General features: G+C 63.2%; 1 protein-coding gene across 1 annotated transcript in view; it reads left to right on the top strand.

Annotated features, from left to right (window-relative positions):
• Window positions 1-5,965: 5,965 nt before the first annotated feature.
• Window positions 5,966-14,425, top strand: part of HS1BP3 (HCLS1 binding protein 3) — a gene marked incomplete at its 3' end in the record, with an annotated part of 13,770 nt that continues 5,310 nt past the window's right edge. Inside the window, exons 1-4 of the mRNA XM_084900880.1 lie at window positions 5,966-6,092; window positions 8,102-8,267; window positions 9,525-9,732; window positions 10,268-10,475. Coding sequence (XP_084757006.1) covers window positions 6,061-6,092; window positions 8,102-8,267; window positions 9,525-9,732; window positions 10,268-10,475 — 614 coding nt within the window. The 5' untranslated portion in view covers window positions 5,966-6,060. The remainder of the gene's footprint in view (window positions 6,093-8,101; window positions 8,268-9,524; window positions 9,733-10,267; window positions 10,476-14,425) is intronic.

Here is a 14,425-nt window from a genome sequence, read left to right as displayed (position 1 = left end):
CCGCCTGGGTGACGGGGTGACGCGGAGACCCCCGCGCCGGAGTGGGGCCCCAAGTTCTCGGTGCGCCCCAAGTTCTCCGCCTGGGCGGTGATGCCCTTCTGCCGGGCCTCTAGGGGTCTGGCTAACGGAAACGGGCCACCGGGCATATTGGGGTGCAGCCAGGAGCCGGGTGGGCGGCTGAGACCCCCCAGGGGGGAGAGGGCCTCTGCACTTCTCTCAGCCCCGCTCCCCTCCCCGCAGCGGAGATCGCTCGCTGGGAGCCCGGGTTGCTAGAGGGGGCGCCCGGCGGCGGTGGCTCCCCGGAGCGCGCTCTCGCCAGCGGCAGGGGAGGTTCCTGAGCCAAGTCTCAGGGGCAGGGGCAGGGGCAGGGGAGGGTGGTGTAGGCGGGTGGGGCTCAGGTCCACCCGCAGCCGGAACTCCCCTGAGTGCGAGAGGGAGCCCCCAGCGGCATGAAGAGCTGGGGTTAGGGCAGAGCCCGAGGACACCCGGAGCAGGACAGGTGCGTGCTTTTCCTTGAAAACTGCATTTGCTGCTGAACTGGAGATCCAGACCGGAGGGGGGGGGCCGGGGGGGCATCACGTCACCTGGAGTGGGTGATCAGCGTCCACGTGACGTCTCAGGACCCAAAGCCCCAGGAGGCGCAGGTGTGGTGCACTCTGACCCCGGTCCCTTGCATCAGCTGCTCCCTCCCAAGTGAACTCCAGGCCGGTCCAGGCCACCAAGGAGACAAGGCCGCTGGGGAACGGGGGCGCAGGAGGGGCAGGAGAGGCCTGGTCAGGGGTCCCTCCTTGCAGACCCCGGGCCCATCAGAAGGGCGGAGAAGGAAGGCGGGGTGAGATTGGGTTGGGAAGGTCTGGGCGGCCAGGTGGTGTGGCACTGAGATGGCCAAGGCTGCCCAGGGAGCAGGCAACCAGGCATGGCCACAGGTGTCGCTGATATAGTCACCAGCCACTGGTCAGGCTCATCAAGGCTCAGGTGGGGCTTCCTCTTGGGGACGGCAGGGGCCTTGGGTGGGGGGCCAGGCATGTTGTGCTCTGGGAGACCTGGTTGTTGTGCTCTGCGTGCTGCTAAGCGCACTTTGAAGAGAAATTCCTCTGGCCTCTGTGTTAACCCCGGCCGTCACTGGGCAGCTGTTGAGGAGCCAAGAAGCAGGTGCAAGAAGTTTCCAGAAGGCTGGGAGCAAGCTGGCACCCGAGTTCTAACTTCATCCTACCCCGACCTCCAGAATCCCAGACTCCTGCTGGCTGTCTCTGAAAGAGGAGGTGAGTTTGGCTCCAAAGGGGGAGAGGGGGAAAGCCATAGGGGATGGGGAGAGGGCTGGGGGGTGGGGGGTGGTTCTTGACTGAGGTGGGGAGGGCTGGCCCCCCCATTCTCACCCCAGATCCTTACCTCGGAGAGCACTTTTGCTGCTCATCCCTCCCCTGCGGAAGCTGTTCTCTTTCTCCAAGGACTTGGCCTCTGATTCAGGACACAGAAGTCCTGGAAGAAACTTGGGGTTTGTCTAAGCCCCGTGGTTGGCAAACTGCGGCTCGCGAGCCACATGAGGCTCTTTTGCCCCTTGAGTGTGGCTCTTCCACAAAATACCACGGCCTGGGCGAGTCTATGTTGAGGAAGTGGCCTTAGAAGAAGTTTACGTTTAAAAAATGGGGCTCTCCAAAGGAACGTCCATCGTTGTCCTGCTGATAGTTGGCTCTGTGGACTAAGGAGTTTGCCGAGCACTGGTCTAGGCCAACCTCCATGCCATGCCTGAATCCTCACAAACTGCAACCCAGGAGGGCAGCGTTTGTGGGGACAGGGCGCTCCCCGCCCCAGACAGCCTTCCGCTGGCTCTGAACGTGGCCATATCTCGTCTTACCAGACGCTCGCGAGCCATAACGTCTCCAAGGCGACCCCGCAGGGGGACTTCACGTGGCACCTGGGAACCCCCGTCTGGAACATGAGTTCCTGCCACTGAGGAAGTTCGTCTTGGATTCTGCCAGCTGGTCGCCTTGTGGTGGTGACCTTCAGGCGCCAGAACGTGGGTCAGCTGCAGGGACAGTCCGCTCAGCTTCCAGCCTCCTCCCAGCCCCAGTCCCTCGTGTCTGATGGCAGGAGCACAAGGAGGTCCCCGAGAGAGGCCTGCATGGTTCTCAGGAAGCCACGTCCCCATGGTGGGCATCACAGCCCCCTGGGATGGCGGGTCCCCTCTGCGCGCCTGTTCCTTTGCCCTTCAGGCCGCACAGAAGGTCTCACCCAGCTCTGCCCCGGGCGCCACGTAGATAAGGCGTAATGAGGCCTCAGTCTCTGCCTTGTCCACTTTTTCTTTGGGGGGGGGGGGGGGTGGTGCCTGCAAAAAAGCACTATTTTGGGAGACAGAACAGGTGCCCCCTAGCTACTGGTTGATGCTCCTGAGAGTCAAGAGACCAGAATTCGCCCAGTCAGTGTGGCTCAGTGGTTGAGCGTTGACCTATGAACCAGGAAGTCTCGGTTCAGTTTCCAGTCAGGGCTGGGTTTCAGCCACGATCCCCAGTGTGGGGGGTGCAGGAGGCAGCCAATCATTGATTCTCTCTCATCATTGATGTTTCCATCTCTGTCTCCCTCTCCCTTTCTCTCTGACATCAATGCAAATATATATATATAAATTTTTTTTAAGAGTCCAGAATTCAAATCCTGCCTCTAACCTCAGGCTGCAAGTCCCTCAGCCCTTCCTAGCGTTAGATCCTCAAATGCACAGTGAGGCTGACAATCAAATGCCCACTGAGGGCTCACCTGTGAGAGGTGGGGGGCCTGTGGGCATGGGGCCGCTGCCAGGCACCCAGCCTGGACCCACCATGGCCCCTGGCCTTGGTGACTCAGAGCGGGAGAGAGGGCTAGGCTGGAGGAGGGCAGTGGGGAGGGAAGGAGGGGTGTTACCTGCAGAGGCAGCCTCCTGCTGGCCCTCACTGCACCTGGCGGTACTGATCCCCAAATGCCTCCCCCAGAGAGGCCTGGACGGGCTGCCTGGGCCACAGGTGCGGAAGGATTCCCACAGCGCTCTGCTGGACTTCCTGTCTGATGCTCAGGCTGGGTTTCCCTGGCCTCTGAGGAATTTCCCAGGGCGGCCCTGCTCCAGGTTACCCCCGGCAACAGCTCTGGCATCCACACCCAGTGGGCTGCAGCCAGGCTCCCGGCCACTGGCTTGACCTGCCCTTGGGCTCTGGGCCTTTGCATGGGGGAGGGGAGGAGAGGGGAGCAGGGTGGGTTCTTTCCCAGAGGATCCACAGGGGCCCTCTCTGAGCCCTGTGCCTGGGACACACGCAGAGGGCTGGCGGACACTGCCACCTGCTGGTCACCGGTAACGTGTGCTGCCGCTACGCCCCAGCTTCTGCCCTGCATCTGAATGGGGAGGAGGGCCGAGGGTCTGGTGCTTCCAGTGGCCCTGCTTCCAGACTCAGCTTTTCTGTCCCTGAGCCACTCCGGCCGGTGCCAGGGTCTCTGCTCCTCATCCGCGGTGAGGTGAGTCTGTATGTGAGTCCATATGGGAGGATCTGTTAAACGTGCCTGGACCCCTAAACCCTGTTCCAGGGGCAGCCCCACAGGCAGCCGTCAGAGCATGCCCGGCACAGAGAGTGCGCAGACAGAGGGAGGGAGGCAGAGCCTGGCAGAAGGGGCAGGGAAGGGACCTGCAGGCAGCAGGTCCACGGGCACACTGAGAGCCAGGGCGGGAGAGCCCTCTCCCTGAGACGCCCCAGAGCCTCCACGGGGCCCGGCGCAGAGGCCCAGCTCGGCAGGTGTGATTGGATGTGTGAATGCATGAATGAGCCAGGAGAGAGCCCTAGCCGGTGTTGCTCAGTGGATAGAGCGTCGGCCTGCGGACTAAAGGGTCCCAGGTTTGATTCCGGTCAAGGGCACATGCCTGGGCTGTGGGCTCCATCCCCAGTGGGGGCAAACACACCGACTTAGTGTCACTTTGTGCCAGGCCCCGGGCGGAGTACTTCAGAGGTGGTTGCCAAAGAAGTGGGAGGTTTGTGGATCTGAGTTCCAGGGCGGTGGGGGGGGGGGGGGGGCGGGTGGGGAAGGGGTGTCCTTAGGAAGGCAGGACCAGAGCAGGAGGGTACCCGGAGAGAGGGCACCGCACACAGAGAGGGCGAGACAGTGCGAGGCTGAGGGAGAGGGAAGTTCTGGGTGATAGGCCCCTTGGCAAAGTTTAGACTCCTCTGAGCACTCTCCTGGACCTTGACCTCCCCACCCCCCACCCACCTCCCCCCTCCCCCCACCCTCCCCACCCACCCCGCCCTCCCCCATCACACACACACTTTGTCCTGCCTGGGCCACTCTGCAGGAATGCTGCTGAGTCAGCTTAGAGAATCCCCCAGCCTGGCTGTCTGACCAGCCTGGGGCTCTGACCAGGCTCCTCTCCCCCAGCTCTGACTGAGTGCTTGGCCTGCCTTCAGCGGGAGTCCTGCTAGGCTCCTTCAGCAACCCGAACCCACCCACCACCACCCCCACCACCCCACCCCCTCCGCCCGCCCTGTCTCCTCCAGGAACTTCCCAGCCCTGTCCTCACCGGCTCCGGCTGTAAGTCCCCATGTGCCCCTGCGGTGTGCCGAGGTAGCCTCAGCTCTCTCCGAGTCTTGAATAAGGTCTTCCTCACATTTTTAACACGTGGCAGAATAAGTTTTTTTGTTTGCTTGTTTGTTTGTTTTTAGCAGAAGACAGGTTTTTTTAAAATATATTTTTTTATTGATTTTTTTTTTTTTTTTTTTTTTTTTTTTTTTTTTTTTACAGAGAGAGAGAGGGATAGAGAGCTAGAAACATCGATGAGAGGGAAACATCGATTAGCTGCCTCCTGCACAGCCTGTACTGGGGATGTGCCCACAACCAAGGTTCATGCCCTTCACCAGAATTGAACCTGGGGCCCTTCAGTCCGTAGGCCGACGCTCTGTCCACTGAGCCAAACCAGTTAGGGCTTTTCTTCAGTTTTTTGTTAAGAACTCCCTGTTAGCCTCTTCCAGGAGAGCCACTGGGAGGGGAGGCCTCTGGAGTCAGGCTGCTGTTTCTTCAGCTGATACCCCCTTTTCTCTCCCTCCCCCCACACACAGGGGTCCAGTTTATCTTGTTTGCTGGGTTATATGTCCCCCATTTGACCCTCCCAGCATCCCTCTGAGCATCTCTAGGGACCTGAGCATGGTGGCAGTGTTCCCCGACACTCTCCCCAAGGCAGGGAGACCAGACACCTTCTCTTTGAACCAGGACATTCTGGGACCTCCTGGGAGTGACACCAGCAAACTGAGGGTCCTGTGGCTTTGATTTAAATTTAACTTGACACCCTCGCTCTAGAAATCACAGCTCTCTCTACATATCCCCTTCAGGGAGGTAGGCTTTCCCCTGGATAATCAGCAACCCCCAGGGAGCAGAGGACAGTAGCCTGGATCTGACTCAGGACTGCAAGGTCCCAATCTCTGACGAGCTAAAGATAACTTTTTAAAATTGTTTGATGTGAGAGAGAGAGAGAGAAAGAGAGAGAGATTGATTTGTTGTCCTACTTGTTTACATATTCACGGGGGGTACAGGGCAGGGTTATCAGAAAGCTCCAACAGCTGAAACCGGTTTGGCTCAGTGGATAGAGCGTCAGCCTGTGGACTAAAGGGTCCCAGGTTCGATTCCAGCCAAGGGCATGTACCTTGGTTGCGAGCACATCCCCAGTAGGAGGTGTGCACGAGGCAGCTGATCGATGATTCTCTCTCATTGATGTTTCTGACTCTCTATCCCTCTCTGTAAAAAACTAATAAAATATATTTTTTTAAAAAGAAAGAAAGGAAGGAAGGAAGGAAGGAAGGAAGGAAGGAAGGAAGGAAGGAAGGAAGGAAGGAAGGAAGGAAGGAAGGAAGGAAGAGAGGGAGGGAAGGAGAGAGGGAGGGAGGGAGGGAGGGAGGGAGGGAGGGAGAAAAGTTCCATTCATGAGCGTCGCCTGTGGGCCGGCGCAGTGGCCGCCAGGGGGCGGGCGAGGGCAGGAGCCGTGCGCGCGGGGCGGGGCCGCGGCGACGCCGGCGCCCGCAGGTCCCGTGACAGCGCCCTCCGCCCGCCGCCGCCGCCGCCGGCATGCAGCGCCCCCCGGCGCTCGTCACCTCCAGGTGAGCGGCCCCCGCGCCCCCACCGCCTGCTCCCCGTGGAGTCCGGGCGGGTCCGCGCCAGCCCGGCCCGGCGCCCGGCGGAGCAGCCGGGAGACGCGGCCCGGGGTGCCCGCCGCCGGCCTCGGCAGCGCCCGGCCACCGCTCTGGGCTCGGCCCCTGCACCGCCTGCAGGAGGGGGGGCGGCGTCTAGGGTCCCCGCTTTACAGACGGAGAAACTGAGGCCCCGGAGCGTAACGCGCTCACCCAAGACCCAGTGGGTGGAGCAAGGCCCACCCCCCGCCCCTCCCGTGCATTTCGGTTTTGCACAGAGATCTAGCCCTGCACCCCCTCGGGGCTCAGCTGCTCCGCACCGGGGACCGGGACACGGAACCGCCGGGATGGGCGCTGGGAGGGGTAGGAAGCCCGGGTTGCCCTGGGAACGCAGGGCAGGGTGTACCCAGGCTTCTGGGAGGGGTGAATGAGCCGCGCCCTGCAGGAAGGGGGTCGTACCCGGGGAAGGGAGAGAAGAAGGGGCACTGCCCAAGGAGGTGGCTCCGGAGAAGTGCAAGTTACAGCGGCGCCCCCCCCCCCAACACCCCCAAACCCGCCCTGTCCAGGCCTGGGGGCCCCAGGGCAGGACGGACCCCCTTTGCTCTCTGCTCCTTCCTGCCTTCACCCTCTGTAAAAGGACTCCCTCCCCGGGTCTCCGCGCCCTCCACCCCTGTGCCCCCTCCATGAGATCCTGGGCACAGACGCCAGCGTTATGACATACACGAGGGCTATGGTCCCAGCTGGAGCCCCTTTCCCCGGACCCCGGGTCTGGAAAAGAGGGTCCTGTAAGGAAGTGGGGATGGGAGAGGCTGCTCTGGTCTCCTCTGCAAGCTGCAGCGAGGGCGCAGGCCGCGGCTTCACTAGCCAGAGAGATCTCCCTGGTGCCGCCTAAGTCACCTCCGCGCTGAGCCTCAGTTTCCCTTTCTGTAGGAACAGGGTGTGAGGTTGGCAGGCGGGCGCAGGGCCAGCAGCGGGCACCCTCAGCCCCTCGCAGACCCGTGGGGGCGTGGCCTTGACGCTGGGTGCACAGGGCCCCACCTGCGAGGACCAGGGGCTGGAGGAGAAGGTGGGGTCCTCGGTGCCCCAGGCACCAGCAGACGCCAGGGGCCACCCGCAGGGGGTGTGCCGAGGAAGGCCCGCCTCCCCCCACCACCCCCAGGGCACTCACACCCTCCTCCATCCAGCAGGACTTGACCGAGGCCTGCTCTGTGCTTGTGGAGGACACTCAGCTGTCCGTGATTTTTTCTTTCTTTCTTTCTTTTAATATATTTTATTGATTTTTTTTACAGAGAGGAGGAGAGAGGGATAGAGAGTTAGAAACATCATCGATAGAGAGAAAATCATCGATCAGCCGAAACCGGTTTGGCTCAGTGGTAGACCGTCAGTCTGCTGACTGAAAGGTCCCGGGTTCGATTCCGGTCAAGGGCATGTACCTTGGTTGCGGGCACATCCCCGGTAGGGGGTGTGCAAGAGGCAGCAGGTTGATGTTTCTCTCTCATCGACGTTTCTAGCTCTCTATCCCTCTCTCCTCTCTCTGTAAAAAATCAATAAAATATATTTTTAAAAAATCATCCATCAGCTGCCTCTTGCACACCCCCTCCTGGGGATGTGCCCACAACCAAGGTACAAGCCCTTGACCGGAATCGAACCAGGGACCCTTCAGTCTGCAGGCCGAGGCTCTATCCATCGAGCCACACCGGTTTCGGCTGTCCGTGATTCCCACGAGCCCACGTCTGCTCTCACCTGTCTTCCTGCGGGCAACAGCCTTTGTCCCCGAACGACCCCACACCGGGGGCTCCGGCCTGGGAAGCCGGGCTCTCGGAGGGCCTGGCGCTGTGGCCCCTGAGCCAGGCCAGGGCAGCAGCCCGCCCCCGGGCCCAGGCCCGCTGCCTCTCGCTGGGCCCCGCCTCTGTCTCACCCAGGAGCCTGCGGGCTGGAGCTGAGCTTCCCCTCCTTCCTCCCCTCCCTCCTCCCCGCAGGCGCGTGCAGAATGCCCACACGGGCCTGGACCTGGCCGTGCCGCAGCACCAGGAGGTGCGGGGCAGGATGATGTCGGGCCACGTGGAGTACCAGATCCTGGTGGTCACCCGGCTGGCCGCCTTCAAGTCGGCCAAGCACAAGCCCGAGGACGTGGTCCAGTTCCTGGTGAGCTGGGGCTCGGCGGGGGCTCCGGGGGGCGCTCTGGCCTGGGAGAACAGTGAGAATGTGCGCATCGTCTTGCTCGAGGCTCCCACGGAGAAGGCGGGGACGCAGGCCCGGCGATGGGAACGCACAGAGGCGTCGAGGAGGCCGAGGGTGGGGTCGGGCAGGCGCAGAGCAGGCGACTCTCCTTGGAGGGCCATGTTGGGGGCCCTACAGACCGCTACGATGCCACTGTCCGCGGTCCTATGGCAGCTCCCCATTGGGAGACCAGAGCCTTTGGGGGCCGGGACACCCCGGGAGGAAACGGGCAGCTGGAGCGAGATCCAGCTGCGGGAGGGACTGGGGAGAGAGGCTGAGAGGAGGCTGCTGTCCCTCGGACCCTGGCTCTGCGGGAGGCGGGGCGCTGCCCCAGGGTGACTCTGGCGGGCAGGATGCCGTCCGAGGGCCTGCAGGAGCCCTGGCTGCTTCCTCGAGGTCCCGGGGTGCAGAGGGGTCCGGGCTGATGGCAGAGACACTGACGTGGCAGCCCCTGGGTCTTCGCCCCTGGAGGGCCGCAGCTGGCGCCCAGGAGAGCGGCCAGGGAGCCGTGCTGGGAGCAGGGACCCGTGGTGTCGCTTGAAGGTGACCTGTCGGCCAGCCAGACCTGAGATCATCTCACTCAGGCACTGACGGGCGCTAGGCCAGCGGTCGGCAAACTCCTTCGTCCACAGAGCCAAATATCAACACAGGACAACGATGGACATTTCTTTGGAGAGCCAAGTTGTTTTTTAAACGTAAACTTCTTCTAACGCCACTTTTTCAACATAGACTCGCCACGGCCGTGGTGTTTTGTGGAAGAGCCGCACTCCAGGGGCCAAAGAGCCTCACGTGGCTCGAGAGCCGCAGTTTGCCGACCACGGGGCTACAGGGAAGCGGTGGCCATGTGCCCCTGCAGGCTGGGCTCCCTCTACCCACCATCCCCGCCCGGGCCCGTGGCAGTCAGTGCCCGGTCCCCCATGACTGCCCGTGGCTGAGCCTGGAGTGATGAGGAGGGATAAGGACTGGAGCCGGAGCCCAGCAGCTGGGGGGGGGGGGGGGCGGGGGAAGGGGGGGAGAGAGGGGTGCCGTCAGGAAGGAGGCACAGCCAGGGCGCTCTCCCTGGGACGGCTGCCCCTGGGTGGACTCTGAACAGCCCGCCCCCCTGGGGGCCTCTGGCTGGGTCCGGGCAGGAGCCCTCTCTCCCTCCTGCATCCGGGAGCCCACGTACCTCTCCCGCTCCAGGTCTCCAAAAAGTACAGCGAGATCGAGGAGTTCTACCAGAGGCTGAGCGGCCGCTACCCGGCAGCCAGCCTGCCGCCGCTGCCCAGGAAGGTCCTGTTCGTCGGGGAGTCCGACATCCGGGAGCGGAGGGCCGTCTTCCACGAGATCCTGCGCTGCGTTTCCCAGGACGCCGAGCTGGCCGGCAGCCCCGAGCTGCTGGAGTTCTTAGGTGCCCGAGGGCCTGCCCGGTCCCCCTCCCACCCTCAGGTCCTGCCCCAGGTCCCTATGGGACCCCCTTTCCCCCATCCACCCTCAGGTCCTGCCCGGTCCCTGCGGGCCCCCCGCCCCCACCCCCCCTCAGGTCCTGCCCGGGTCCCTGCGGGCCCCCCGCCCCCACCCCCCCTCAGGTCCTGCCCGGGTCCCTGCGGGCCCCCCTACCCCCCACCCACCCTCAGGTCCTGCCCGGGTCCCTGCGAGCCCCCCATCCCCCACCCACCCTCAGGTCCTGCCCGGGTCCCTGCGGGCCCCCCTACCCCCCACCCACCCTCAGGTCCTGCCCCGTACCTGCGGGCCCCCCGCCCCCCACCCACCCTCAGGTCCTGCCCGGGTCCCTGCGGGCCCCCGCCCCCCACCCACCCTCAGGTCCTGCCCGGGTCCCTGCGAGCCCCCCATCCCCCACCCACCCTCTGGTCCTGCCCCTCGGGTGTGGCGAGGCTCTGGTCCCTGGCAGTGGGGGTCAGACGCCTCTTCCTGCTCCCCCGCAGGCACCAGCTCCGCTGGGGCGGCCGACCCCGGCCGCAGAGGTGTCTCTGCCCTGGACACGGGCGGCCCGGCCCCAGACGAGGGGGAGGCTCCTGACTTCTTCCAGCAGCAGGAAGGCGCCGAGGGGCCGCCCAGCCCTGGCCCGGAGGAGGACGCGGGGAAGTCCTCGGAAGAGGAGGAGGAGGCACTGGACCCCTTAGGCATCATGCGGTAGGTCTCCCCGATCTGGGGGGCGGGGGGAGGTGCCCCCTTCTGGCTGGGTCCAGGCTCTCTGGCGACGGCTCCTCCTACCCCGTCTCCCTGGGGGGCCTCACCCTGTACGGCCTGGTGCGCTGGGGAGCTGGCCGGCTGCTCACCTCACGTCACCCGTGTCTTGGGGGCTGGACTCGGGTATCCCTGCCCCTCCTTGGCTCTGCACGGAGGCCTGGCACAGCTGCCCCCAACCCCCTAGCAGCTCTGAAGCCCAGGCTGCCAGACCCCACCCACCATCCCAGAGGCCTGGCTTCTCTGTCCAGCTCATCCCTGGCCACCAGTGATGTGGGCATTGGTGACCCACGAGGTGCCAATCGTGTGTGTGTGTGATTCAAGGGGGTACAGTGCGCCCGGGTCCCTGGCCAGTGGAGCGTGTCCCCTTTATGCATATGTGCACACACATGTACACGCAAGCACGCATGAGCCGGTACGCACACACATGCAGTGGCGGAGAGCAACAGTGAGGGTGGGCGGGTTACTATGTCAGGAGAAATTCCTCGTAACCTTCCCGTCAGCCTCACGTGACCCGCACGGCCTTCTGGGGCTTTTTTTCAGTGACGTGGGACTGGGGCTGTGCTGGCACCCGCGTGCCCCCTGCTCCGAGTTCCACACACAGTGCCGAGCTGAGACAGACGCGGGGTTTGTGCCAGCCTAAGGGCGTGCCCGCAGAGCGGCTCCTTTTGGGGGAGGAAGAAGCTCTCTGGGACTGGCGTGGCCGCCTGCGTTTCCTCTTTGCATCAGGAGCAGGTTGTCGGGCGAGGCGTCTGCCTTCCCGGGACCACCTGTGCCCCAGCCCCACCCCTAGCTCTGCGCGCCGGGGCCTCGCTGCTGAATCCGAGGGCAGCTTGGCATCCAAAGGGGCCCCCACTGCCCCCGGCCTTCTGCCGGCTTTTCATTTAACGTGACAACAGTCGGCGCTGTCGCCACCTCAGGTTTTTGTTTTGTTGTTTTGTTTTGTTTTTTGAGAGATTAGGAAATGCTGGGGACTGATCAGAATCGGCGGGAATAAGTGTTTCCTATCCTATTCCTTTTTTAAAAAAAAAATATTTTTAAGATGCACCAGTTGCCTTCAGGCCCGCAGCGGATCTGGTTTGGGGAACGGAGGCCGATGCCAGCCAGCATGGCCTCGTTTTGTGTCTGAGGATGCCGAAGCTGGGCGGCCCGGTTCAGCCACAAACAGCAGAGTTGGGGCTCCGTGCCACCTCCCTGCATGCCCCTGGGGGCCACTCTCCCAGCGCCCCGAGAGCTGGGCCAGGCCCTCGGGTCACCCCCTTTGCACCGAGGGGGGCATGGCGGACAGCGTTGAGTGGGGACCTGCCCGGGGTCTTGTGTGTGCCAGCAGCACCTCCATGTCAGGTGTCCCCTGGTCGCTCCTGGGACACCCAGGCGGCCTGTGGACTTGCTTGCACAGTGCAGCCACCCTGTCCTTTGGGGGGGGGACGACACTTGCTGTTCTTTACAGATGCCTTACGTTTTGCATGAGTGTTTCTCCATCCTGTGCCCTCAGTTCCTCTGCCCCTGCAGCCCCGCCTTCTCCGCTGTGCCGCGCCCCGCGCCCACACCCCCAAGCGCGCATGCAGATCCGCTCCCGCCTCTGTGTTCTCCGCCGCGGCCACGCGAGGGCGCTGTTGCTCCGCTGCTGGAAGGCTGGGAGCCGCCTGCACAAAGCCAGGAGCTGGGACCAGCCGGCCTGGCTTTTCTTTGTCTGTGAGACCCTGGTTTTGATCAGGGAAGAGGCGAGTTCGCCCCCGTTAGAAAGCGCCTCGAGATGGAAAGAGCCCTCCCCCGGCCCTTCCCGGCACTCTGCGCCCCGTCTGGGGGTTTTGGGGCATCCCGGCCCAGTGCGCCCCACGCAGCCACGTGTGCCCTCTTCGGCGGCTTCTCCCCACGTTAGTGGCCTCTCAGGGTCGCTCTCCATGTCATGCATGGCTTTTGTGTTCAACTTTCTGTTCTGGAGACGTCACGGGTCTGAGGAGGACGGGGTTCTGCCAGAACCGCCCAGCCCGTGGCGGGGACGGTGCTGCTGGAAGCCAGTGTTGTTGTAACTTGCAGAAGATGCGGTTAGCATGCAAAACGGGACAGACACCCAGTTAGAAGCCCCTTCACCGGGAAGGTGAATGCTTCGGGGTGTACCTGTTTTATTGCCGAAATGGGATGTGTCCCACGTGCCCTTCCATCCTTTGCTTCTTCAGCTCACAGGCTCCGTTTTGCGGGCGGGTCCGTGGGCTTCTGACTCGCCCAGGTGTGTGTGTGTGCGCGGGCGGCGCTGAGGGCCCGGGAAAGCCCTCGCCGTGAGGATGGGGCCTGGGCGGCTCTCCGCTCTCCCAGGAGCCAGGCAGGGCCCGGGCCTGGCGCCACGGCCGAGACGTGGCCCTGGTGGCCTGTGACGTGAGCCCATCTGGCTTGTGCCCAGAACGGAGAGAGAACGAGGAAGGGGTGCCTGGGCTTCCTGGCACAGCCCCCGCCCGTCTCTGCTCCCTCTCTACCTTCACAGCGGGCCCTGTGTCCCCAACAGCGGGATCCAGCCTGTGTCCCACCCTGTCCTGCATCTCATTCCTGCTCCGGGGACACTTTGAGGGGCAGGAGCAGGGGACTGTGACCGCCCCCGGTTCTCGTCCAGGTCCCTGCCTGCTGTGCAGCCGTGAGCAGAGCCCTCGCCTCTCCAAACCCCGTTCCTTCATCTCTTCATCTGCCCAGGGAGCCTGACAGGGAGTGTGACCCTCCAACAAGTGCCCCCGGATGTATTTCTTTATTGGTTTCAGAGAGGAAGGGAGAGGGAGAGAGAGACAGAAACATCCACGATGAGAGAGAATCGTCGATCGTCTGCCTCCTACACGCCCCCTATTGGGGAATCTAGCCCACAACCCAGGCATGTCCCCTTGGCCGGAATCGAACCTGGGACCCTTCAGTCCACAGGCCGACGCTCTATCCACTGAGCCAGACTGGCTAGGGCCCCTCCGCTACTGTTAACGGCCGCTGGTTCATCTTCCCATCATCTGGTGATGCCAGCAGGAGCTGGGGCGGTGACCTCTGTCCAGGGAGCTGCCCGCCAGGCAGGCAGTCGAACCAGAAATCCGTTTCCAGTAAGAAGCTTAGTCTCGTTCTCAGGAACCTTCTCACGGCTCATGTAGGCACAAGGGGGAGGGATTAGGTTATGTCAGACTACACGCAACCTTATTTGTGTGCTGGCAGCGTAACCGACAGTGACGTGAGCAGAACTGTGCGCTCAGTCCCTGGGAGTGTGCACAGGGATACGTAACCACCGCCCCACCAGGACAGAGCACCCCTCGGCCAGAGCATCCCCTGACCCCCTCCTGGTTCCCGCAGCAGCTTCCGGCCCAGAGCAGGACCCCTTAGGGGTGTGGGAGCCTCTGGGGCTCTGAGGAGCAGGAGGGCTTCTGAAGGAGGTGGGGATGGATTGCTCAGGGGGACAGAGGTGAGTGGTGCTCTCTCCTGCACATTCTGAGACCAGCACCCAATAATGGAGGAGTTTGCAATGATGCCCTCTGGTGGGGACTCTGAGTACAGCACCCTAGGTTGAGGTGGTGCCACTCCAGGGATGGGGAGGAGGTGTCTGGGACATGGAACATTTCCTAGGGCTCCTTCATTTTCTCTCCCGGGGCTGGGCTCTGAGGTTTGTGGCCTCAGACTTTGTTTCCAAATGGCGTGGAGTGACTGAGTTTCGCCCCAGGGAGCGCTGGGGTCAGCCACCCCCACAGCCTCTTACAATCCAGGACTGCTGGCTCCCAACTGCTCGCCTGCCTGCCTGCCTGCCTGCCTCATCGCCCCTAACCACTTCTGCCTACCAGCCTGATCACCCCCTAATCACTCCCCTGCCTAACTGCTCCCCTGCTGGCCCGATTGCCTCTAACTGCCCTCCCCTCTGGCCTGGTCTCCCCCAAATGCCC

This window comes from Pipistrellus hanaki (assembly GCF_964339955.1).
Source record: "Pipistrellus hanaki genome assembly, chromosome: 12".
NCBI lineage: Eukaryota > Metazoa > Chordata > Mammalia > Chiroptera > Vespertilionidae > Pipistrellus > Pipistrellus hanaki.
This window is presented reverse-complemented; position numbering and strand designations above follow the sequence as displayed.